This window comes from Acipenser ruthenus, chromosome 6 (assembly GCF_902713425.1).
Source record: "Acipenser ruthenus chromosome 6, fAciRut3.2 maternal haplotype, whole genome shotgun sequence".
In the NCBI taxonomy this organism is placed as follows: domain Eukaryota; kingdom Metazoa; phylum Chordata; class Actinopteri; order Acipenseriformes; family Acipenseridae; genus Acipenser; species Acipenser ruthenus.
In genome coordinates this window covers 70,159,672-70,187,410 of record NC_081194.1, presented here as the reverse complement: position 1 = coordinate 70,187,410, position 27,739 = coordinate 70,159,672, and the positions used below count along the sequence as shown (strand labels likewise).

The 27,739-nt window shown below is 40.2% G+C and overlaps 1 protein-coding gene across 1 annotated transcript in view; it reads right to left on the bottom strand.

Moving 5' to 3' along the window:
• Positions 1 to 839: 839 nt before the first annotated feature.
• LOC117410756 (potassium channel subfamily K member 3-like) overlaps positions 840 to 27,739 on the bottom strand; it is a 41,582-nt gene continuing 14,682 nt past the window's right edge. The window contains exon 2 of the mRNA XM_034017541.3: positions 840 to 3,295. Within this exon, the coding sequence (XP_033873432.1) occupies positions 2,421 to 3,295 (875 nt within the window). The 3' untranslated portion in view covers positions 840 to 2,420. The remainder of the gene's footprint in view (positions 3,296 to 27,739) is intronic.

The following is a 27,739-nucleotide window of genomic DNA, read 5'->3' as shown; positions in this document are numbered from 1 at the left end:
GTGCAGGTCTGATTTTTACAACCCGCTTCCGACCCAGACTACTACAGGACCCGACCTGAACCCACAACCCACTAGTCAAAACTCACTCCTTCCTCAGGCAAAAGCTGAAAGATAAAATGGCCTGAGCCTTATGCGTCACTCGTATTTATATAGATATAGCAGTATTGCCAACCCCACCACTGCAGAAATCATGAGACAAACTCTTAGAAACCAAGAGATTTGGCATTCAATTCGCAAGATTTTATTTTTCAAAACACAAACCAGTATTTCAATGCTAAGACAACCAATATTTTCAGTTGTTTTTTAAACCTTGTTAACAACAGCTTATATTGTGTCTATAACACCTCAAATCTCTTACAAACCTCTATTAGTGCTTCTCAAAATGCATCACAAAACCAGACAATCCAGATCACCATTCAACACTACAGACAACATGATCTATTACTGTACCTGTTACTGCTGCGGGGACAGCTACTGGAGTGTTGCATGTTTAGCAATATGAAGGAGCTGGAAAGCAACTGCTCCAGTCTCAGTTGAATTTGCACCTACAGTGTTTCTGCTTCTTTGAGTTTTCCGCTATGACTAACGTATGCCTTTTGAAAAGCAAAAAATCCAGAGATCCCACATTACTGTTGCGAGATCGCGAGCAGGTCTTAATTTAACTTAGAAATTGCGTGTTTCGCGATGAAGTTGAGAGAGTTGGCAATACTGATATAGATATACAGTATTATATTATAAGGATGTTGGTGTAGAATGTGAAACAAACCAAATGGCCCTTCAACAATAAGAAAGTGGTGTAACAAAAAACAAATTTATATCAAACAAAAATGATCAAAATGTACTTTAGTGTCTTATTTATTTACATTTTCTATACACATCTGTTTGTGAAAAATACTGTAGTCTACATATTTGTCTAAATACAATTTTTTTAATTTAATAATACTAGTTATTTGGCTGGAGTGACTGTTAATAATTATTGGCATTTGAATCAAACATTCAATCCACATTAAACACATTTAGGCATGTATGATCACAGAGTGTCACATATAATGGGATAAAGCCATAGATGAGCCAATTAAGCCATTGAAATAACTTGATAATTCATAGAAAAGGCCATTTTGACCAATGCAGAATGATACAACAATTCGGTGTTTTATTTATCAGAAGAAATTTCAATGTCATTTTCAGTTTAAGCAGCAGAGCGAAATTAAAGCAGATTGGAATGGGATTCTGTAACATATTGCTTCAACCAAATAACATAATGAGCATTTCCATAGACATGACATATACAGCTAAAGGAACTGAAATAATGTATACTGGCATTGTTTTTCCCATGCTTAAAGTGTCCAGGTCTAGATCAGGTTCCAAACTGTGGGTGAATATCTGTTGCAGTTTAATCCTCAAAAAACATCAATTATACATCTGTAAAATAGTTTATTTTGTATTTTAACACACAATATTTGTTAAGAAATAGATTATATTGTTTGATAAAATGCCACTATTCCATTATTGTATTATACAGTACTGTAATTTGATTCCTGAATTCTAAGTAGAATCAATGCCTAAAGGAGGTCTGGCATACCAAAGTGCTGCAGTGATGAAACTACCCCTACACTAAATGAGCCAACATGCTCTGGGTAAAAAGTGAATTCAAATACATCATGGCCAACTATACAATGAATCAACAGAATATTAAGGTGCATATGTAAAATTAACTTAGTAGCATTTAACATTCAGTGTGAATTGGATCGTAAAACACCCAAGCAGAAAAAATGTGTCCACTGTAAAGTTGGGCCGGCCACCACACAAGTAACACGATAAAACTGGGTTAACCTTACTAAGTGTAAAAATAGGCCCTCTCCAAAATTATCCTATTCATTTCTGAAAATTATAAAGATTTTCATTCCTATAAATACAGCATATACAAAGCTGTTCTGGTAATCAGCAGTTTATTATCTAGAATTAAACACGTGGCTTTAATAGAAAAGAAAACATGCTACGCTACCTAGACAGAAAATGTTGTCAAATGTTGTTAAACAATGTTAATGTTAGGAGGTGTATATTGGTTGCCTGGTGTGTCATAAAGAGCACTGAACAGATATTTTTTTTGAGATAGCTGGTCTTAAAGAGTAAGTAGCGGGGCTCCGGAAAATGTGCTCCCCACGTGTTGCTACAACTGTTTAGATAATCTACCTGTATTTTTTCTTTTCATTGTTAACATCCTGACAGCTTTTTACACTTAGAACTTTAAAATCTGTTTCAAAGCTTTTTTCAAAATGGCCGCTCTAGTGCACTGATAATGTAATGGTTCTTGAGATTCTAGAAAGCTTTCAAAGCATTTTTTAAAATTTTGCTAAAATAATAAAGTTTTCCTCATTGTCCTTTGTGGAAAATGTTAATAAAATAAAGTATTCCAATGGCTACACTGAGATCCTCCTTTTCATAAGTCCCCTGAAAGCGGAGAGGCTGGGAAGCCCGGTAGACACAGAGCTGATGGCAGAGCGCTGCTGCATGTTGCAGACACAGCCGTTGGAGCGCAGTTCGGGGAACCTGCCTGGGGAGCCATCGCTCTGATCCACGCAGCTGTCTGAGGTGGAAAGATCTCTGGGGATGATCATGGGTATTGAGTACTGCAGCTTCTCCCGGCTCTTGTACCACAGGCAGGAGCACATGGACTGGAAGTGCAGCACCTCAGCGTAGACGTTGCGGAAGCCTCGACCTGCGGAGGCTGCCGTGGCCGGGGGGTCGACAGGGCTGCACGTGCTGCTGGCCTGTCCGTTGCGGGTAAACAAGGCGCGGTGCTCAGCATCACGCTTCTCATCCTCTGCATTCATGGTCATGAAGCGGAGCACAACCAGGTTCAGGAAGGCCCCAATGACCGTCAGGCCAGTGAGGATGTAGATGAAGCTGAAAGCCACATACTGGGGGTTGTTCTGCAGTGCGTGGTCCTTCTGCAGGGCCACATAGTCCCCAAAGCCAATGGTGGTGAGCGTGATAAAGCAGTAGTAATAGGCTTGAAAGAAGCTCCAGTCCTCGTAGTGGGAAAAGGCTGCTGCCCCGATGCACAGTGTGCTAATGCAGGAGAAGAAGCCGATGGTCACCATGTTAGCCATGGATACATCCGTCCGCTGCATCTTAAGGCACTTCTTGATGCGGTGAAGGAGGTACTTGACAAAGGTGTTGATCCTTTCGCCCAGGCTCTGGAACATCACCAGGGTGAGGGGGATCCCCAGGAGGGCGTAGAACATGCAGAACACCTTCCCTCCGTTTGTGCTGGGGGCTGCATGTCCATACCCTGAGAAAAGAAGACGAAACACAGACCATTCAACAATGATGTAAAGGCATACAACTTATAATAGAACCCATACAATGCTACAAACATTATGTATTTAGCTTGCCTTTGTATCTGTGTTTATGCAGTATAAATACACATCTCCAGAGGTAACTGGTCCCCATTACTAGGAGTTTGAGAAGTTGTGTTTAATTAACTAGGACAAGGAAATAGACCAGGCCAAATTTTGATTTGTATCATAACTAATGTAGAACGCCAGGTGTAAACAAGTAAATCTACTGTAATATGAATTGACTATTTAATTATTTCAATGAAAACATGCATTATAATCAGGAAGCAAAAGCAATGGCCAATCAACTAGGCCTGTTCCAGCAAGCTCAAAACAATGTATTTATAGAAAGACATGAATTGAAACAAGAGAATTCAGAACTACTCCAAATGACTCGAAACATCATACAAATGTATGTGGAAAGTATGTAAAAAAACATCGCCTTTTAAAATGTATTCCAGATGTCAAAGTGTTAAGATAAAATATATTAATTTACAGACTAGGGACCCAGAGTAAACATATATTACATAGCTTTAGGTTGTAGACTACAGCATTGCAACCCCTCTGCAGTCATACAGCTTTTTCAACTGGGTCTGTGGCTTTTCCAGTGCAGCGGTCTACCCCAGAACTGTTGTGCCCCAATAAGTTCCCTAGATAACTTTGAGTTAACGAATCCTAGGTATAGAATATAAAATAAAATGTATCAAAAGTTTATGTTAATGCAATGTCAACATTGATATTTCTTCATACAACTTGTTACATAATAGTTATTAGTTTCAGGAAAGTTTGCAGTAACGGGGCACATTAAAGGTAAGTCCCTGTGGCAGGGCAGAAGCCCTGAATGTGTAAATATGGAAGTGTGTGTTAGATATGGCAGGGCTGGAAATTAAGATTCCAGCCCTGGTTGTCTTGGATGTGTTTGTGGTGGTGGTTGGCAGGAATAGGGTTAATTCCTATCCCTGCCAAATACATGTGCAGAATGTAGCCAGGTGTTGATTGAATTATTAGTTCTCAATCAACCCTGGCCACATGGTATATAAGGGAGCCTGGGAGAGAGACACAGGGGCCTGAAATGTTTGTTTAAAAAGAACTCACCGTGATAGCACTGCTTGGGTGAGGGTTTTGTGTTTTTCATTTTTGTGGTTCGTGATTGTTTTTGTTAAACCTTTTTATTTTGTGTTTATTAAAAATGCGCGGCAGCGCTTAAACTGCAGTTTTACTGTCTCTGAGTCTCTGTCCACCCAGCCATCCTGTCACAGTCCCCATTTCTATTTTAGCTAGGTTATCATGCATTAATCCTTACACCACATTTATTACAATAGATCGAAACTGCTGCAATTGTGACATCCTATATCAGTTGTGGTTATTTTTTTTATTAAATTAATAATGTGCTATAAGAAAAACTTCTTTTACAATCTAGAAACAAAGAAATGTAATTATTTGCTATTGAAATAAAAGTGAGACAGCAACCCTAACATTTTGAAAAAACAAAAAAATAAATAAAACTTACAACCTGCAACGTAATTTGTAATAGCATCAATAAGTTAATTCACCTCATCTGTAAGGATCCCATCAGAAATACAAAAACATTTTTGTTTTTCTAAAACTAGTGTAGACTAGTCCTGTGTCTATCCCAGTTTCTTTAATTGCACCTTCTGTCCTTTTACTACAAGTTTTAGATGTGTGTTCAAAGCAGCATAGCATCCAGCACTGACAATTTGTAAATCTCAGGATGGGGTTCTTACTCTTGCAGCTTAGAAACAGGCTGACAGTTACCCTCCAGTCTTCAATAATTCACTAACATAAGAGACATGTTCAACTACTGAAACCTTCAAAAGAGCAAGTGCTTGTTTATATCAGCCATTTCACAGCAGTTTTTTTTTTTTTTCAAAAGCCAACAAATAATAATAAACATCATTATATTGCTTCCTGTGTATGAATTTAGCCTTAATTTGTTTGTGCTTGGCAAATAGTTAATTATTTAATTGTTATTCAAACTAAGGGAAAATAATTCTGTTTTTTTCCCCTGAGAAAATTGTTAGATTGTGATCTAGTGTAACTGAGAATTATCAGATCAAGTTTGTACTGTAGAGAAAGACCAAATGCTTTCCAAAAGCTTTAGTTCTCCTAAGAAACAGTGAGTCTCTGGTCTTTTGCATGATCACCCTATTCTGCATTTTAATAGCAAACCTCACTGGTTAATGCCCTTGTCTCTGGACTGGAGTAACAGTGCCTTGAGCTACTGTCATGGCTTTGTACATCCCTTATTAGGACCCATAAATAATGTCGTAACACAGTCCTCGGTTGTGTTCTTCAAAGACTCAGCTACAATTACCGTATTCCTTCAAATTTAAGACGCACTTTTTGAACAATTTTTTGCTTCTCAAAAACAGCCTGCATCTTGATGTGTGTATCGAAATCGGCAACAAAAGACGTGACTATCCGAATACACAAATAGCAACGTGACTTACTGCCGAGAAAAGACAAACCAAAACGTTACTGCCTGATCTCGAATCATCCATGACATACAGGCAGCCATTTTCAAAGAAGCATCATTAGCTTCATGAGGAATTGTGACAAGCAGGTAGTAGTGGATGACATCAGGCCAGAAAGAAACACAGAGACAGACAGTACTGGGATTGAAACTGAGACGCAATGGCTGCACTCAGTGCGTTCAATAAACAAACAAAAGGTTTTAAACAGAAAACAGGACACAGCACTTGAGGCCAAAATAAATAGACAAACAAAACAGATTAACACTAAACAAACAGTGGACGGACAGACAAACAAACACGGTGAATAAAAGAAACTTAAATTTACTTTTTCCTTAGTTTAGTTTTTTAAATTCTCTCCTCTCCACACCCATTCTCCACTCACCGAACACACAACACCGAGTGAATTAAATGTGCATCTATATATTGTGCTGGGATTCAAATACCAATTAATTATTCACTTGAATCCCAGCACGTGAACTAATCTGTGAAAACCCCATGTTCACATATTAAAGTACTTTAAATGCACGTGAAGTGTAGTGCAATCCCCGTGCCTAAATAAAATTATACATTTTAAACACTTGTGCTCATTACCCACATCATATCCCGTGTACCAAATACAATACACCAACATTAACACACGTAACATACAACATAAAACACAAGAATACACACAGGGGTGGGGCACATTGCCACATATACCCCCCCTTGTGCGCAGCACACATGGCCTCAACGGCCACCTCCCCCCTTAAAATCCCCAAAGTCTTGCTTAAAGTCCCGGGCCAAGAACAGGGACTTTAAGGGGTTCACGGGCGGCAATGTTGCCAGTAACCAGGCTGCTACTGGCAATGCTGTCAGCATAACTGCCGACAGCTCCCAGACTGACTCCTTCAGCCGGGGCAGTCCTGGCAGCGGAAAAGCTGCGGGGGCAGGTGGTCCCCTGACCTCCCCCTTCTTCGTAGCCGGCAGATCCTCCCCGTGGGGCTCCGGCCACAGCACTTTCTGCAGCGCAAGTGCTGCAGTGGGAGCAGGTCTCCTGACCTCGATCTCCGGCAGCTAAACTGCTGCTGGGGTTGGTGGTCTCCAGACCTCCTCCCCCTTCTTCGTGGCCGGCAGCTCCCCTTGGTGGGGTTCCAGCCAAGGTACTTCCTGCTGTGATGCGGAGCAACGGGCAGCCCTGGGCGATGCGGAGCAACAGGCAGCCCCAGGCGATGCAGAGCAACAGGCAGCCCCAGGCGATGCAAGGCAGGCCTTGGGCGAAGCGAGGCAGGCATCCTTGGGCAGTGCGAGGCAGGCATCCTTGGGCGGTGCGAGGCAGGCATCCTTGGGCGGTGCAAGGCAGGCATCCTTGGGCGGTGGAAGTGGGAGCAACAAGCAATCTTCCCACAGCGGTGAAGGCGGAACCAGCAGGTATTCACCCTCTGCTGGTGGAGGTGGGAGGGGCAAGCAGTCCTCCCATGATGGTGAAGGCAGAAGCAGCAGGTATTCACCCTCTGCTGGTGGAGGAGGCAGAGGCAGCTCCTGCTGCTCTGCTCCTGGTGGAGGTGGTGGAGGCAGAGGCAGCTCCTGCTGCTCTGCACCTGCCGGTGAAGGTGGTGGAAGCAGAGGCAGCTCCTGCTGCTCTGCTCCTGCCGGTGGAGGTGGTGGAGGCAGAGGCAGCTCCTGCTGCTCTCCTCCTGGTGGTGGAAGTGGTTGAGGTGGTAGAGGCAGAGGCAGCTCCTGCTCCTCTGCTCCTGGTGGAGATGGTGGAGGCAGAGGCAGCTCTGCTTCTGGTGGAGGTGGTGGAGGCAGAGGCAGCTCCTGTGGGAGTAGCATGTAGTCTCCTGGCGACGGAGGTGGGAGCAGCATGTAGTCTTCTGGCGACGGAGGTGGGAGCAGCATGTAGTCTTCTGGCGACGGAGGTGGGAGCAGCATGTAGTCTTCTGGCGACGGAGGTGGGAGCAGCATGTAGTCTTCTGGCGACGGAGGTGGGAGCAGCGTGTAGTCTCCTGGCGACGGAGGTGGGAGCAGCGTGTAGTCTCCTGCTCTTGCAGGGGACTGGTGTGGCTCTTTCTCCCTTGCAGGGGACTGGTGCGGCTCTGCCTCACTTGCAGGGGACTGGTGCGGCTCTGCCTCACTTGCAGGGGACTGGTGCAGGTCTCCCTCTCTTGCAGGGGACTGGTGCAGGTCTCCCTCTCTTGCAGGGGACTGGTGCGGTTCTGAAGGCGAAACCAGCAGGCACTTTTCCTCTGCTGGTGGAGATAGGGATAGCAGGCATTCTTCGTCTGCTGGAGACCCTGCTCCTGGGCTGCTGTTCTGTTTGTAGCTGCCTCCAGGTAGCTGAGGACCAACTCCACACCTTCCTCCAAGGTGTTTGGGGTGTGTTCCCTCTCATATGCCTCCCATCACTCCCTGTCCATCATCCACAGGACCCGGATGACTATGGGCATAGACTGGGCCTCCAGTCCAGCATTGTCCAGGATCCAGTCCCGCAGCCTGGTGGCGTCTTCTGCCATTGCCTAGAACGAGTGTGGCATAATGCAGCCTGATTGCGTCTTCAGCATTGAGCACTAGAACGAGTGTGGCATAATGCAGGTTTAATGATAGGGATGAGAATCGCCCTTGAAATACATTTCTAGAAATGTTGAGCAAAATTTCTGCAAAATTGAAATACTTAAGATCAATACAGTTTTGCTATTAAAATGATGCTCGTACTGTATTGATATAAGAAAATGGTGTTTTTTAAAAAATAATTTTGAATTCCATCCACTAACAATATGCAGATGTAGCTTGAACCACAAACTGCAGTGTATCGATGATAATGTAAATAACACTAAGCTCCAGACAATGAGTTTCAAACTTTAAACGTGTTCTTGTTTACAGGTAAGAACTTAACTTTACTATGATGAATATGATAATGTTCATTATGGTAAATGTTCTTTATATGACACCAGTGTATGACTTAATAGGTCCGGTCATTTGCTCTATAAAACATGCAGTTAGAACCACCGATAACCAATTATGCATGTACAGATGACATGGCAAATCATGCCTTACTATTGCCATCATCCCTGTTATACTCCCTGTTAAAAAGTGTCTGTGAACAGCCTGGAATGGAAAAATGCTTTGATGAGCAACAATTTCACAGGTACAGACAAGTCATTATGTTTTTTTCTATTAATGAAACAAATAGTATACAGCTACCTACTCATATTACCTCCACGTGCATTTGCACCATGACACAGCAGCAACAGCCATGCCTTAGAGTTCACTGGATTATTTATTTTTGCATTGATCATTTGTAAGAACTTCTGTGGAGTCATTTGAAACTCAGCATGCATAATGCATTTATATTGATTCTTCCTAAGCACCCTGACACAGTACTAATGATTATGTTTTGCTTTCGTGATTGTTGTGTGTCGGATGTTATCAACTATTATGCGGAGAAGCAACTCTGCATAATATTTGGAGATTTAAAAAACAAAACTTCAAATACTTGAAAAGAGGCTGCATGCCCTGATCTTTGTGACTTTGGGTAGTGTTTAAATTATGCAACACTATAGATGAAAATGTACTGCTGCTTTTTAGTACCACTCCAATAGTTGGATGTATGAATTTATCTACAGCCTTGTACTTGAATTATTTGCATATCGTGAAAAAACCTAAATAACCTAGAATAAATGGGGGTTGATCATAATGTTAACAAAGCTACAGTAATGAATTATAAAGCATCAACACATTATTTTATTGGTGAGTAAGGGCTATAATGTGTTATCTGACATCTGAAATACAGTACCTACAGTAAGGCTTCTACAATACAAAAGATCCCCAGAAGTAATTGAAACTGCAGGCTAACTAGAAACTACATTTATATGCCAAATCATGTACTTTCTGTGCATTTAAAACTACTTGGATTTGTAGGAATACAACCTATGTTTTTGTTTTGCCTGTGATAAAACCCTAAAGGTTAGAATTCCATATTATTAAGCACGCTGGTTGGCTTGCATCATTGCTGGAGAGGCGATGATGCTACCATCATTATAATCCTATTGAGGCTGCAACGTCTCTCTGGTTCTAGATAGAAATAGCAAGGAAATATGAAGCACACAATTGCAATTGAAAGAAAGGATAACTGAAATGAATGAAGTCATGTGCCCGCGTCCTCTCGTATCTCTCCCACCCACCTGTGATTTACAGTTCTGCTCACAATGACTCTGCTGTCTTATTAAGATAAGAATATTTGTTACCCTTAAAGAACTTTTCTGATTCTCACAGTCAAACACAGATTAACCCAGCTTTCTTTAAAGGTGTGACTAATAATAATAATAATAATAATAATAATAATAATAATAATAATAATAATAATTACAATTACAATTACAATTACAATTACTATTACTATTATTATTATTATTATTATTATTATTATTAACTCACTTAATAAGATTCCTAAGCTGATATGCATCTGAATGCTTCCAGTATAGTCATTTCAGATAGGGAAGGTAGATACAGAAATAAAATCCTAGCTTTACAACATGCTATAACAAACTCAATGGTAGGATATGTAAAATAAACTTTGTAAAATGTAATAACAAAAATTTAAATAAGAAACTCTTAGAAAAAGAGTTACAGGGGCTGATGTGAGGATAAGTGCAAAGTGATTTGTGGCTGCAAAACACCCGTCTTTAATCCATTTAAATGATATTCAGATGAAGAAAAAGGCATGGAATTGGGCGGGGATCTGGAATACTAAGTGGGTGCAAACATTATAATGAGATGAGGATTTTGCCTTGCACTTGGGTAATTTCTGACCCTCCAAAAACTTTGCACCTCCTCTTACAAGGTGCAAACTCATATAGAAGCAAATAAGAGCTGTATAAAACCACACACCTTCAGAGACCTGTCATTGGCCTCAGGATGGCTGCTGTGGTACACTTCCTGGTGCTGCGACGCTTGGCTCTTGTTGGGCAGGACAACCTTTGGAGGAGAAGGGCAAGACAGAGAATACCCTCCATATTCAAACCCAGGGTCACTTTGTTTGGGATGCCGGTTGAATTTAAATTTTTAATCACCTGGCTGACTGTCCTCCTGGTAAAACCAACAGCATTGATCTTCTCCACTATAGAGGACCATATGGTCTCTTTGGTAGCATAACTGATGTTGGTAGTTACCTCAGCCATAAGGACTCTCAGTTTCTCCTCAGAAAACTTTGCTGCCCCTCCTCTGACATGTTTTTCTGTTTGGTTTGAGTTTCGTGCTCCACAAATCCTCCACTCCTAACTCACCTCACCTCTGAGCTGTAAGTGCGGAATATCCCGATGCACAGGCAGCACTCATAGCGAAGCTCATTATCATGATTGCAGCTCATTATTTATGCGTGTTGAGTAACTTGCATTGCACTTAAGCTTACATAGGCCACAGTGCACAATAATTGCCTGGCTGCTAGGCAATTTGGATTTTGCAGCCGCAATTGTCTGCACTACACCTATCCTTATATCAGCCCCATAGCCCCATATATTATGTCATTGAATTTTACAGTTTCTTTAAAAATGTGATTTCTAAATGTACCACTATTGAGTATTTTATAGTTATGGCTGGTCAGTAGGTTGTAAATACTGTAGTTACTTAAAAGAAAAATGTTAAAAGTAAAAAAAGTTTAATTTAGTACAGTATTACTAAACACTCATGTTCCCCGTGTGTGAGTGGATGGAACAAGTGTAAAATACTATAGCTTCTTAAAGCAACACATAACATCAGCAGCCTTCCCTCTTCGCCATTTTCCAATAGAGAAGCTTGCATCTGATCTGCAAAAAAATGTAAAATGGCCACATTTTTTATTTTGGCATCTAAAGATTTGACTTTGTATTGTACTTTATGATTTCAACACTGTGAAGCTAAATGACACTTCGTCACAATAATCAATGCATCTGCCATCATGTAGAACACGTTTTTCTTCTAATTCATGTTTTTGCTCCATTCACTATCTGTGTTGGTACATCTGCAGTAAGCTTTAAAAACCATAGTAACAACTGTTAGCAGCAAGATCTAAAGATCATTTTCTGCTGGCTTTTTATTTTAAAAATGCTGTCACTAGGATGTAGAGTGGCTTTATAAAGATGTTTCTTCTGTTACCAAAATATCATCTAGTTTGAGCAAGAGATGGAATCCCCAAACAGTTTCAATGACTGCACATTTCTAATTGATAACAATTCCCAAATGATTCTGCTTAAGACCTGAAATACTGTATCAATACAAAACCCAATTTCTTAGCAGCAATGACGCTTTGTGATTTACCTAGGTTCACTCAAGAGACAATATACTGTCTGGCAAACAAAGCCAATAAGTAACATTGCTCCTAAGTGTTGTTTTTAATTGCATGGTTCTCTCTTTTCACAGTAAATCGATGTGCAACTAAACTCTCTCAATTCCCAACATAGTAGTAAATGAAAGGAATTATGCATTAGCTCAAACACAATAATCTTTTGTTAGATGATGTTTATTATAAGTGGTGCTGTTTCATTTTAGTGAGTCTCCTCTAAGAGGCTGTATTATGATCAGAAAGAAGTGTATGTAAAGTTTAAGGAAAACATTACTGTGCTGCAAAAAAAAAAAAAAAAAATCCTTATTCAAAAATGTACTTTGGACAATAACAAAAAGGTCTCCATTATTTAGAACAATACACATTAAGAAAAAAAAGTACTGTATCCATTTCAAATCATCCTAAACAATTCACACTGTTTTGGGTTACTCCAGTTATACTAGTTCTGTCTTTTTGTTACAGGTTCTAAAACAGCAGCAAGGCTTTCAAAGAATCACTGTACAGTACCATATTTTAACTAACTGCTTTATTTTTTGGAAGTGGAATACCAAGTTCCATTCTGAAATACTGTAAAACCACATTTAAAAGATGTGTTATAAGTTAATATAATAATGTATATTTCAGTTTCAAGTTTCCAATATAAAAAAAACAAACCATAAAAAATACTGGTATTGATTAACACATAAGGTATTGGTTCATAGTGTTCTTTCATTCTTTCTTTTCTCAATTATATATTTATAAAAATCTTTACATATCGGCGATTTAAAACATTATTTTTAACATCAGTGTTTTTAAAACAGTCATACATAGAGTAACACTTGACTAAAAGTCAACCTTTCGACTTGATGTCTTTAATCAAGAACATTCAGACACATTAGAAAACAGATCATATAAGACAATCATATCTTCTTTGTTATTTGTTATTTGTAGTCATGTTTTATTTTTATTTTCGTATTACCATCTGCAAACTATGGCTATTAAGAGCACTCCTGTTACAGTAGGCATGATGTTTGTTTCGCCCATTTGGCCGCTTGTTTGCATGTCAGCTGTCTGGCACGAGCGTTATTCTGATGGTGAGAGCTGGTAGTTTTCAAGTGGCTGTGCTGATTTCAGGAGATGCTGATTGCATAGATTGTTAAGCTGGTTCAGAAAAAAAAACCCTGAAAAGGTCAATAGATTGTGAATAACAATGTGATATCAGAATTGATGGCTGTATCAGATGGCTTATTTCACACGGCTTGTATCTGATGAAAATGACATTTTAATACTGTCAAGAGTATATGTAAACTGTCAATTCAGTAAATGAGAGAAGATTAGGTCTCCATGGTTAAAGCAATTTACTGTTCAATAATGATATTAAACATAATGTATTTGTTTACTTTTCTGACTACTGGAACAATTCAGGAGTTGGCCAAAACTGGCCTTTACGTGCCTCCATCCCTGATTTAATGGAAAATATTTCAGAAGACTTTATAGCTTGGACAGTCTACAACTCCAGAATAAACCTACAACCTGTCTACATTCGAATGCCGCTTACAGAGCAAGTAATGCCAAAGGAGGGGGCATTACATATGTAAGGAAACTGAGTTCTATTCAAGCAGATCGTAAAAAAAAAAAAAGGAAAATTCTCTGCTACAGATAGGTCTTTTGTAATTTTTAATATCAGTTCTATCAAAATCACCCCCCTTTTTCTTGTGACGCATCCTGTGGTCCTGAAACATGACCAAAGAACTGCATATCTGATGTAGAGCACTGGACGGTAACAAACAAAAAATCCACTTATGTCATTATTCTATTTTTATCACTGAAGCAAGAGAGCCAAGTCCAGAGTCTTAAAATGCTGAAGCATAAATTGCTGGCAATAACACGCTGCTCTGCAGTAATAAACTGTGGGGTATTTGTCAACAACATATGGTGACAGACAAAAAAGGGGGTACAGAGATCCATACTCTGTGTATTTTTTTACTGTCACACATCAAGTACTTGTTTTTTGCACATACTGGAACAGAAACATTTTAAAAAATGATTGACACTGCCATGGGAAGGTAGTACTTTTAGAATGTACATATTCCTACTTGTGATGTTCTTTCCAACAATAAAGTAGTTAAACATGACGGAACTAATGACAGCCTCTACATATTAAATATTGATTAAATGTACATTCACATGCAAAAGAAATGTCAAGCAGCTGCATAAGCTGAAATGAGAGGGAAACATGCCCTTCTTTAAAATCCTGTCTACAGACAGCCTTAATTGAACTATAAGCACTTTTTTTTTTTTTTTTACATGTACAGTCACTTTTTTAAGTGAAAATGGTCTTCCGTATCCAGTATTCTGGATATCATGTTATACAGCATCAGTCTAATCATAATGTTCCTCTTTTTTTACATCTCTGTTACCTTACCCATGGACATCATTACAACACCAGTGATTAACCCTGAAGAAACATTCACAGAACCATCAGAAGATCACAGCGTTATCAGCAAATAATTGATTTTGTCTCTTTTTCAGCAACAGTGTTCTTGAATAACCATCTGATATAAAGAAGACATATACAGTAGAAAAGTGTGAGCACCTGGATGTATGTAAGTGAGCAGTCTATAAAAAATACCTAGAGAAGGCAAGAGAAACTACCATTTATAATTAATAATTATAATTAATAATGTATGTCGGAAAGGGCATATAATTGAAATTAATGCTGGTGTACATCAGGTGTTACATCATTACATAGTGATTATAAGAATTTTATTTAAAAAAGATAAGTCCATTGAGTTCTGATAGCTCTGATAAAAAAAATAAAGGAAATCAGGTTAAATAAATCTTTTGACAGAAGCGTATTAGTTACATGTACTTTGCTAAATTATAAAGCTTGCTCAAGTGCAGTACAGGGAATTCAGCCAATTTGTATGTAAATAAAAATTGATGATAGGAAAGATATTTCAGCAGAATGCATGCCAATTTAGTTGACAAATTACACATTTACCTCAAAGCTGAATCAGGCAATTCCATTTAAAATTAAAATACAATACAAGACAGATACTAATCCATACTATTAATAAAGAGCATTTGTTTAGTTGCCAAAATGCAACCTTATAATAATTTTAGTAACAAAGGATATGGAATTAGTTAGTAGGGTAGGGTTAGGGTATCATCAAGGACAGTCGTGGGTAACATAGATTCCTTCTAACTGATAGCACTGCATTTAGTTGTGTAAATGCTGATGTGATTTTCAAACCCTTTGTCACTTGGGTGTTCATTTCCATACATACCGTTTGTATAAGGAAGCAGACTATATTTTGTAATTTTTGCACTTATGTTGGGTTTCCAGCAAAAAAACAAACAAACAAACAAAAAAAACTATTTTACATTTTTAGACTAATCAGGACAAAGGGTCAAAAGTTACAGTATAAAGAGATTAGAAAGTGGTTGATGACACCTACAATAAGTCTGTAACACAAATCGTTTTTGAGATTAACATTAGGGGGTGGGGGCGGGGGGGGGGGGGGGGGGGTAATGGATGCCTATCAATCACATGTTTACCTCTCTATAACTTTTGACCTCCTGACCAGATCAGTCTAAAAACGTAATGTTTTTGTTCTTTTGTTGCTTGAAACAACCCAGTGTGGTGTAAACCGGCGATGGTGGGGTTTTAAATCCAACTTTTTTTGTGTGATTTGTCACGGAATGACCCTGTCCAATTAGTCTTACAGTGGACATGTGAAGGATGAGAAAGATAAACATTTTCAAATACCCTTAGTGTGCTTTAGTCCAAAACCACCACACAATTTATTACTGCTTGATAGAGACCCAGGACTGAATTGCAGAGGCTGTTCTGGCCAGGATTAATGTCTTATGTACAGTATATCAAGAATATCTTGCTTAAATTCAATAACAGTTTGTTTGTTATCAAGGAGTAAAGGTTCAGTGCACTAACACATTCAGGACTCATAACTGGCGTTTGCAAGAACAGCCTTCCTTATTGCATTCAAATCATGTGGCAATACTACCTTTCAACTCTGCTAGCCCTGTCTACTCTCTGCCTATACAAATGTAAAGTAGGTAGGACTGGCAGTGGACAGTGTGTGCGAATCGTGAATGTAGCAGTTTTTAAATCAATGTAAGATTATCCCAGTAATCATCAATTGCAAAATAAATATATATTTTTAATACAACTTTTTGCCTGTCTTAAACTGTTTAATTATGTTTGAGTAGTTTTATGTTTACAGAGCTCCAGGGATGAAATTCTGCCGGTACTCATCGGTACTCTGTACCAGGATTTATTTTGATGCCGTACCGGGACTTATTTAATCTGCTTTTCATCCAACGTGGATGCATTCCATCTACTCACACAGTCCACTAGAGCAACGTTTCTCAAATGCGCTTTCATTCAGCACAGTTCATATGCTCGCATTCTGTTTCCTCATACTACTTCTGTTTCTCTTAGCTGCTATTGGCCACCATTAACATCTGTATAATCACTGCATGTTGATTGGCCGAGCTTTCATTCTGATTTCATTTTGTCATGTCACAAATCTCCGTCCATTTCGCTTTGTGTCAGTGCTCATTGGTTGATCAACGAGAGACTTTAGCAACGTGAAAACAGTGGTATGGAGTAATTATCATTATTATGAAGTAATAATTATTTTCTTTAGTGTGGCTGAGAAACTATCTGAAATATTCTAAATGAACATTGATGCACATGAATTTGAAGGCAAAAATCCACATCAGTGTTCTCCATAAATTACATAGTAGATAAATATTACAAATAGTTATCATAACAAGTTTTGCCTTGCACCAATTTACCACATTGCCAGAATTTGCGTGAAATGTTCTAAAATGGCAAGTGATGTGTGGGACAGATTAACAATAACATAAAAAAACAGGATCAAAGTGCAGCTTCAGATATGGTAAGCGAGTCAGAATCTGGATACAATTTACAAGGTATCTGTTAAACATAGTGATCAACATTTTGCACACCAGATTGCACTTAAAAATAGGAATTTAGATTTCCTTTGTGTGCTGGGCTGTGTTGAATTGGGTGGCTGATTAGAAACGTGTGTAAAGTATAGGGCGATATAGCATGGCTATTGTTGTGTTAACAGTGGGTGGTGTTTGTTTTGTTTGGCTTAGCATAAATTAAGCTTAGCATAAATTGGTACCTAACTGTGTGTATTCAGTAACTGCACAGACGTGTGTGTTTCCAGCCACTGGGGAAAAACAACATTGAAATAGGTAAGTCAATTACAGTTAATTTAACAGTTTAAATCGTTGATTGCTAAGGTAAACCAGACTGCACTTAAAAATAGAAATTTAGATTACCTTTGTGTGCTGGACTGTGCGCTGTGTTGAATTGGGAGGTTGATTAGAAACGTGTGTTAAGTATACGGCTCCAGGCCTACAGGATAGTATAAATTGGCAATCAGTGTCTTAGAATGCCAGCCATTCTAAGCGCCAGCCGTCTCAGGGCCACACGTCCAAGGGCAGTCTGAGCTGTGGCAGTCCGAGCGAGGGCAGGTGGAGTGAGGATCTTTCCCAAATCCCTCCAAATGGACAAAGCGAGCTCACTCTTTCTCCACTCCCAGAATGAACACTGGTAAGTACCTGCAGCACGTACCCTTACTAACTCCTTCACTCTCTATGCTGCCTGCTACAAACTTGAAAATCTCCTTTTTCAATTGTCGCTCTCTGACTAACAAATCTCTGCTTCTCAGCGAACTTATAACATATACCAATCTTGATCTTCTCTGTCTAGCTGAAACCTGGCACTCTGTAAATGATATGCACTCGCTGCATCTAGCCACCCCAAAGGGCTATTCCCTCTTTGACAAACCTCGCCCCACTGGCTGAGGCGGGGGCACTGCTGTTGCAAATTCTGTGCTCGCTTCCTCAGTTCTTTCTTTGCCTTTCTTTTCTTCATTTGAGCATCTCGCCATCAAGCTCCCCTCTCCCATGTCCCTCACCCTTGCTGTTATCTACCGTCCACCTAAGAGCAACTATGGTTTTATTGCCAAGTTTTCAGAATTCCTCTCCCTCGTCTGCATTACTGACAAAATCCTACTCCTAGGTGACTTCAACATTCATGTTGACTTGCCTTTCTCCCCCCTAGTGACCGACTTCAACATGCTTCTGGACTGTTTTGGACTCTCTCAATCGGTCAGCGTCCCCACTCACACCCGAGGACACACCCTGGATCTGCTCATCACCAGGGGCCTTGATATCTCCAATCTCTCAGTCTCAGATCTCTCTCTCTCTCTGACCATTTCTTAATCACTGTTAATATTAATCTCCCTGCTCCCTCCTCCGCTACTGATGCTGTTATCTCCTTCCATCCCAAGAATCTGCTGAATCCTCTGAAACTCTCGGAATGTGCCCCCTGGACCCCTGGCCGACTAACCTTGTCCGTCGCTGTGCCTCTGATCTTGCTCCTTCCATTATGCACATTCTCAAACTGTCCCTGGACTCTGGCTCAGTTCCTGCTGACATTAAGCTTGCCCGAGTTACGCCGGTACTCAAAAAACCCTCCCTCGACCCAGCTAACTTATTTAATTTCCGTCCCATCTCCAATCTCCCTTTTCTCTCAAAAACTCTCGAAAGGGCTGTAGCCAGTAAGCTGATGAAACATCTCACGGATAACAATCTGCTTGAATCTCTGCAATCTGGTTTCCGGCCGCATCACAGTACTGAAACTGCTCTGTTCCGGATTGTGAATGATCTCCTGCTCAATGCTGATGCTGGTGCTCTGTCTGTGCTTGTCCTCCTTGACCTAAAAGCCACTTTTGACACCATAGATCATGGCATTCTTCTTGACTGCCTTCAAAAGTACGTTGGAATCTCTGGAACCTATCTCTCCTGGATGTCCTCTTACCTATCCGGACGCATGCAATCTATTTTCTATGCTGGACCCCAAGGATCTGTTCTTGGGCCCCTTCTCTTCAATATCTACATCAGGGGTGGGCAATTCCGGTCCTGGAGGGCCGGTGTCCATCCTGGCTTTTGTTCCAACTTTGCCCTAAATTACTTAATTGGACCAATTATTACCAATTAAGTAATTTAGAGCACATGGTTATGAAATGGAACAGACCATCGAAAATGCAGTTTTCTCTCTAGAGTTTAGTTCTACCGGGCAAGTCAGAAAAACATCCTTGAAATCCTCAATTAACTGCAGTAATTAATCAAATTCAGTTCTCTCTGCTGATCTGGAATTAACTGTTCCCCCATCAGAATGTTTCTGGTGCTTGGGGCCTCTACACAGGGTCCTAAGTCATTCTCTACCTTGCCTGAGGCTATAAATAGGGCCTCCCTTGCCTGCCAGGGCTTCAATAAATTAATATGGTAAATTTCACGTTCATTACGGTTATCGAGCTGTCTAATCTCATAATGTACCCTTTCCTATAGCCCAAATCACCTCATATGGTCCCTGCCATTTAGCACATAGTTTTGATTCTGACAATGGAATAAGCAGCATTACTTTGTCCCCTGGTTGAAAGGTCTGAATCCATGCATTTTTATTGTAATGCTGCTGTTGCCGGTGCTGTGCCAAACGACCTACCAAATCCAGGTGATCTCTGAGTAGGAGCACATGCTGCACTACATTTTTGGATGAGCCTTTGTGCTTTTCCCACCCCTCTCTCAACAGATCAAGGATGCCACGAGGCTGTCTACCATACAAGAGCTCGAAGAGGAAGACCCCTGTCGAACTCTGTGGCACCTCTCTCACTGCAAAAAGGAGGCAGGGGAGAAGCATTGCCCAATGTTTTTGCTCTTGGTTCACAAATCGTCTCAGCATCTGCTTTAGGGTCTGATTAAAGCGTTCCACCAAACCATCTGTCTGTGGATGATAAACAGATGTCCTGATGGGACAAATTTTGTGTAGTAGTGGTTAGGGCTCTGGACTCTTGACCGGAGGGTTGTGGGTTCAATCCCAAGTGGGGGACACTGCTGCTGTACCCTTGAACAAGGTACTTTACCTAGATTGCTCCAGTAAAAACCCAACTTTATAAATGGGTAATTGTATGTAAAAAAAAATAATGTGTAAAAATAAAAGAATGTAATTGTATGTAAAAATAATGTGATATCTTGTAACAATTGTAAGTTGCCCTGGATAAGGGCGTCTGCTAAGAAATAAATAAATAATAATAATAATAATAATAATAATAATAATAATAATAATAATAATAATAATAATAATAATAATATTTTGTATAGTTGCTGTAACGTGTTAGACAGGAAGTTAGTTCCATGATCAGTCAATATCTCTTTGGGGATCCCTACTCTCGATGTAATCTGCATTAGTTCCTTGGCTACTGCAGCTGCACTAGTGGACCTCAATGGAACTGCTTCCGGGTATCACATTGCATAATCTACCACCACTAATATATGATTATACCTGGAATCAGAAGGTAGCAAAAGGCCCACTATGTCCATTGCAATGCGCTAAAAGGGAGTGGAAATAATCGGCAGTGGGACCAAAGGGGCAGGGCACACTCGACCTGGCACTACTCTCTAGCAGTCTGGGCATGTGGCTACATATTTAGACACTTCATTATGAAGCCCTACCCAATAAAATCGAGTCAATATGCGTTCCCTTGTTTTATCAGCTCCAAGGTGCCCCGTAAAAGGGATATCATGTGCCAGCCTCATGACCTCGAGTCGACAAGATGGGGGAACCATCAATTTTGTTACAGGCCGTCCTGTGCCCGTGGAAAGGTTTACCTGATACAATTCCTCTTTACAAAGGTACACATCCCTATTCATGATTCAATCTTATTGCAATAGACACTGGAATTGCTTCTTAGCTCTTTAAATTGTCTTTGGAGGCACACTATTAGACAGAATTCACCGAAGCACTGCTTAAAAAGTAAATAGCATTCCCCCCCCCACATCTCTTTTTGGTTTCAAATGAATCTGCGTAAATTTTGAGTTTTATTTACATAGGTTCACATAAGAAGAGGACCTTCCCATTGGACATATGCAGTCCTCGATGAGACCTCTATGTTTTCCTTGCAGGGAGATTGATTCTAGCTCAATTAATATTTGAGGATGTTATAAATCAAGCTTTGTGATTTTAAATGTTTTAAATAAAACAGGGCATGGGTTACAATTATGATGCTGCGTTATCCATTGTAAAGTATGCATGTTTACTATTGATATTGTTTTTAATATGTCACCTGTGAAACCTGCGCTCCCCTTGCAATATCTCCCATACAGTATCCTGTGTGCTGGACAATGATTTCCCAAGTTGTTAATATTTCGACTACATGTTCATTGTGCAAATTATTCATCATGCAAATGTAAGCTAAATACTATCTACCTGGTAACAAGATTTTGTCCATGACATTTAAATTCTCCCATGTTAGTCTTATCTGACTGAACTTTCTAAACTAAATTGCTCTCAAGTGTCACAGAACATTTTCAGCCTAATTTGACCAAAGTGTGCGTAAAAGAGCAACCAATTTATGACTTGTTTGTTGTATCCAAGGTAACAAGCAGATCAAAGGGATAACTATTTAAAAGAAAAAGCTAACTTCCTATCTGATATTATGAAGCTCAGCAAACGAAAGCAAATGTGATTTACACTGTGCTTTTCAGAGAGTGAGAATGTGCAAAGATTCAGCACCATAGGAATAACTTTGAATAATAATAATAATAATAATAATAATAATAATAATAATAATAATAATAATAATCTAACCCATTCTTAATATATTACTCTAGGTGTTGTACTTTATTTGCTTAGGCTCCACAGAATTTATTACAGAATATTAAAGAACAATCTAACTGTAATCTGTAGTGTTAAAATGTGCTTGTTCTTGTTTTCTATGGTTATTGGTGTTGGGTGCAAACAAAAAACATTAGCCCCATGACCTTTTACTTAATTCTCTCTGTATTACAAAACAAGTTTAAAAAAAAAAAAAAAAAAAAATTAATCCAGAGCCGTAACAGAACCTGACCTTTCATAAAAACAGATTACCTTTCCTTTGAGAAGGATTAAACTGTAGGGAGGTAAATGAGTTTTCAATGGCTTGATTGCAGACTACAAAGAATGGTAGCTAGGCTGGTTCAGATGGACAATAATTGTGATGTATTCCTTTAAAAATCTATTAACCAGACACTTACTTACACAGGAAATGCTGTATCAGTGCAAACACAATTAAAAGACACTGCAGTTAAGGGGTTACTTTACACAAACGTCCTTCTATCGTGGTTACTTTGTAGCTCATCAATTACTTCATGCTTCATGCTTTGGCTAATGCTTCTAAAGCCACCAGCCAGTCACTATTGATGCTTGGCCTCCCCGATCTTCATTTCGGTTCAGTGAATGGTGTGATTAAATTACCCTGAGGTACATGTACTACTGTTGCTATGCTACCCCTCTGCTCTATCAGATTCAAATGAATCAGTCATTTAGGTTACAAGAACAATCACTCGTTTTTTTCTGAAAAACAGTCAAATTAGACACATTGCCATATAATATCAGGTGAATGACTGATTTCCAATGGCTATGAACTAGTACTCCAATGGTTTGTACTAAAGGACAATGGTTGCACAAAGCAGCTACAGTACAATGGGCTGGATGACAATGGTAAATACACTGGTTTTGCACTGCAGTACTATCAGTGTCTATGTACTACCATATCTGGACCACTGTACAATATTTTTTTTCCAAATCCACTGTGCCATTGCTGCTACTAGTTATGCTTGGGTTTATCAGGGTAACACTGCAGGGCAGCATCACAACAGCATGTTTAAAAGTATGGACCATGTATTATTATTATTATTTGTTTATTTAGCTGACGCCTTTATCCAAGGCGACTTACAGAGACTAGGGTGTGTGAACTATGCATCAGCTGCAGAGTCACTTACAAGTGCATCTCACCCGAAAGACGGAGCACAAGGAGATTAAGTGACTTGTTCAGGGTCACGCAATGTGTCAGTGGCTGAGGTGGGATTTGAAGCGGGGACCTCCTGGTTATAAGCCTGTTTCTTTAACCACTGGACCATACAGCCTCCTATACTAGTATTACAAGTGACGTTTAAAATCTAATAAAAAAAGAACAAACATTTAAAACAAAAGCAATATTTGGCCAGTAGGTGCCACTGAACAAAAAACAAATGGACTATATTATTATTATTATTATTATTATTATTATTATTACACATTTCTGAAGGTTGTTACCATAAACCCATGTTTATAATATCTTTCCTGAAAAATCTAATCAGAAATCATTTTTAATAATTTCCTTTTACAAGCAGTAGCAGAAACATGCCTGTTTGGTTCTACTGATACCTTTCAAGTTACGACGCTGTAAGCAGTCTTTTCATCTGTCTGTATGCCACACTTTACCATACAAGTGCATACAGTGGATGTCGGTCATGGTGATCTGCATTTTCATTGTACTGATAGTTCTATTATTGTATATGCAGCTGTGGCGGGGATGTTTGTATTGATATCAATGCCTCAGTGAAAAATAATATTAGTCATTGGGGTGAGTTACAGTATTATGTCTCTGCATATTTCATCTTATCATCTGCAGTCTCAATTTGAAAACCTTTCTTTCCATATTTGGCAAACAGACTTGCTGCTGAATCACTCACAATAATTAATACTTGAATTATAAAACTGCTTTTAACATACTTCAAAGCACAGCAAATTCTAATGAGGCTTTTAAGAATTCTGTGCTTGCCACTCTCTCAAAAAAGGGGAAATAAAATCCATATATGGGTCCTTATATCCTGTTTTGGTGGGAGAAAGCATCTATGCTAAAGTCCATGCACAATGTAACCGGGTGAATCTCTTATCATCAGAAGCCTTCATGCTACAGGATGTCAGTAGTATTCATTTAATTGCAGTTCTGTGAGCATGTATGTGCTATTTTCTATAGTTAACAAGGAAACGACTTTCTGTTATACTATCTACTCACATGTAAGAAATACAGCATTTCTATTGAAGCTGAAGTTATCCAGCCTTCAGTTTCCTAGTGTTCCAAAATGTTCTAGCCTTTAACCTCATTAAACAAAGTCACTATTAATCCTCTTTACCACCTGCCCCACAGTGATACATGTTTCCAGCCTTGCCTATATAAGGCCCAGTAACTGACTATGCAAAAACATATTCACAAGATCACAGTTTAAACGCAATGGCAAAGGAAGGTCTAGTTCCACTCTAGCCACATGTGGATAAATGTGAGAGACCATTTTTTGGGCCCTCATTATGGAATCTCACAGACTGATTGTGTCACTATGTCACATTCTACTTGGTGAATACGGTAACTGCCTTGAATCTGACAAAGTGTTAATTTTATACAAATGTATTCGCTTTCTAACACTGACATTTTGTGGATCCTCTGCAAGTGTGTGCACTGTTTAAAAAAAAATGTAATTAAATTCAAATTCTTTTTTTACAATGTTTGTGACACTAAAAAATGCCAATGTTATCCTAGAAAAGTAAACATGATAACTGTTTCTCAGGATGGGATTTTCTTCCCCTCTCTTTTTATATAAAGAATATATATATATATATATATATATTGTGAGACAGCAGGGAGGGGGTTAAAACCTCTCTGCAGTAAAAACATGTGCGGAATGTTTTCTGTTAATTGTTTTATTGTTAATTATCACCTGCACCTGGCTATGATTGTAAATTAGAGCCAGGTGCAGGGTTTATAAGGAGAGCAGTCAGTCTGCTCTACGCTGCTGAGTAGAAGGAGGCAGGAGAGGTGCTCTGTCTCCGAGTAGCCAGAGAAGAAGTAAGTGCGGTGTGACACCAGTGTGTTTTTGTAAGGACGGGAAAACAGCTTAGCTGTCCCGTGTTAGGAAGGGTGTTCCTGGAAGTTGAGTTAGTGCTCCAAGAGGAGCTAGGTGTTTATTTTGCTTTTGTATTTTGTGTGTTTTGTTTACTTTTGTGTTTATTAAAAATAGCGCACTAGCGCTTAAAACTCCATTTCATTGTTCTGGGTCGTATTTTTAAAGGGGCACGAACCCGAGTGAGTTGTGCTTTGTCACATATGGTGGAGAATGCGGGCAGAGTGTGTGGGCACCCCTACGACCCAGAAAATGGATTTTAAAGAATTGATCGCAATGATCAATCGTAACACCGCTGCTCAGAAAGAGCAGACAAAGAAGTGGAGACAGGAGTGGGGGCTACCGGATCCGGAGCTGACAGAGCTAGACCTGCTACTCCAAAGGTGGGAGCAAGCGAGAGGAGCCCCGCTGACTCCAGCCTCAGAGCCCAGTGGGGAGGAGCCGCCGCTTCCAGAGCCCAGAGGGGAGGAGCCGCCGCTTCCAGAGCCCAGAGGGGAGGAGCCGCCGCTTCCAGAGCCCAGAGGGGAGGAGCCGCCGCTTCCAGAGCCCAGATGGGAGGAGCCGCCGCTTCCGGAGCCCAGAGGGGAGGAGCCGCCGCTTCCGGAGCCCAGAGGGGAGGAGGTGAAAAGCATACCTCCACCACAGCCCCGACCACCACCCCTACAGTCCAGTTCGGCGCCGCTGCGTCCAGTCCCTCACCCCTTGCTCCTGGACACCCTGCCGGTCTTCCTGGACCTCCCTGTGCTGGACCTGGAGCCCAGGAGTCTGCAGCACTGGCCACAGCTCTGCCCCTGATTACCTGCTCCGCTCTCCCCGAGCACCCAGACGTCGCTGGGCTGCTGCCAGACGTCGCTGTTGCTCCCCCTGTTAGCTGCTTCGCTCCCCCTGGGTGATCGGACATCACTGCGCCAGTTCCCAGGGGAAGACCTGTGTCCACTACGGCATCCTCCAGTGCCCCGGCCTACGCTTCGGTCGGCCCTGTTAGCCCGGTGGGGTCCCGTGTCGCCGGTTTGCGGTCCCTTCCTGGCAGCGCCGGAAGGACCGACCCATCCTCAAGCCCGCCCGTGGAAGAGGGCGGCAATGGACATTGCTGGACTTGAGGCTGGGTGGTCTTTTAAGGGTGGAGGGAGGTGGCCGTGGTATGGCCGGTGTCTTGAAAAGACATGGGGGGGGGGGATGTGTGAGACAGCAGGGAGGGGGTTAAAACCTCTCTGCAGTAAAAACATGTGCGGAATGTTTTCTGTTAATTGTTTTATTGTTAATTATCACCTGCACCTGGCTATGATTGTAAATTAGAGCCAGGTGCAGGGTTTATAAGGAGAGCAGTCAGTCTGCTCTACGCTGCTGAGTAGAAGGAGGCAGGAGAGGTGCTCTGTCTCCGAGTAGCCAGAGAAGAAGTAAGTGCGGTGTTTATTTTGCTTTTGTATTTTGTGTGTTTTGTTTACTTTTGTGTTTATTAAAAATAGCGCACTAGCGCTTAAAACTCCATTTCATTGTTCTGGGTCGTATTTTTAAAGGGGCACGAACCCGAGTGAGTTGTGCTTTGTCACAATATATATATATATATATAGATAGATAGATATACCTTTGACCATATTTTCTAAATGTTTACCATCTTTAATTAATAACTTGAGAGTGCTTAAGAGATCTTTAATTGTATCGCATTATTTTGTTTCTCGCCACTAGTTTTCTCCTTTAAAAACAACAGTAGTTAATTAGGAACCGAACACTCAGAAAAGTTGGCTGACTGCTACTTGTATAAAATTACAGAGGTCTCTTAAGATTTAGAAAATCACAAGTCAAAAAGAATGTGTGCAGAGTTTTTTTTTTTATTCATTCTTTTTTTTTTTTGGTAGAAGTATTCTAAATGCATGGGTGCTCATTTACAGAGTGCCTCAAACATCCCTGCACCCCAGTACTGTCCAGCACTTGTTGTGGTGTTCTCATCTGTTTTTCTACTTTTCTGTAGTATAATTGATGCCCCACTAATTTAAGAGCTGACTGGATGAACAGCTGGATAAAAATAGCAGCCCTTCCATCCTCTAGGACCCATTTCATCTAAACCTGTCAAGATGAATCACAGTAGTAGTAATAGCTAAATGCACCTACATATAAACCATATAGTATTTTTTTTAGCACAAGAGAAAATAATACACTGTAGTATTAGCAAATTTAAAGGATAATCTGTTTAATTCAGCACAGATTGCTGAGATCAAGTGTCACTTCAATGCCTGTTTTCAATTCAATTCACTAGCTGTTTTTAAGGACTGTTCCTTGAAGGGGGTACTGTATATAAGCATTGTCTTAGGTTAAACAGTGATTTGGAAAATGATATCATAATAAACCAATAAATGCTCTCCAATCAACAGAAAAGGGTTTTGTGAATTGCAAGCTTCACTGAAATAATAAACAGCTCTTAAACGTAAAAAGGGCCCCTACACCTAAACGAGAAGTGCACTTTAAGAGTAAAAAACCGAGTAGTGTACATCTGACCGCACAAAATTTAAATCTCAAGCTTTTCTAAAAAATTAACATTATAAAGGAGAAAGCCTATTTTTAAACTTAAGTGCATGACATCGATTTTAAACAACCATAAATTATGGTTGTGTTTCCCTGTATCATTCTGCACTACTCCTATTTTAAACCAATGGCATCACTATTTCTTACAACGGAGGGTGCAGGCTCCCACCTTTCCTGAACAACCCAGGAATAGAGGGAGAGTACTGAGAAGAAGGGAGAGTATTTAGGGTCCACATTACCCTTTTTGATCTCCCTGAGGATGAAATTATAGCTCGATACCGGCTATT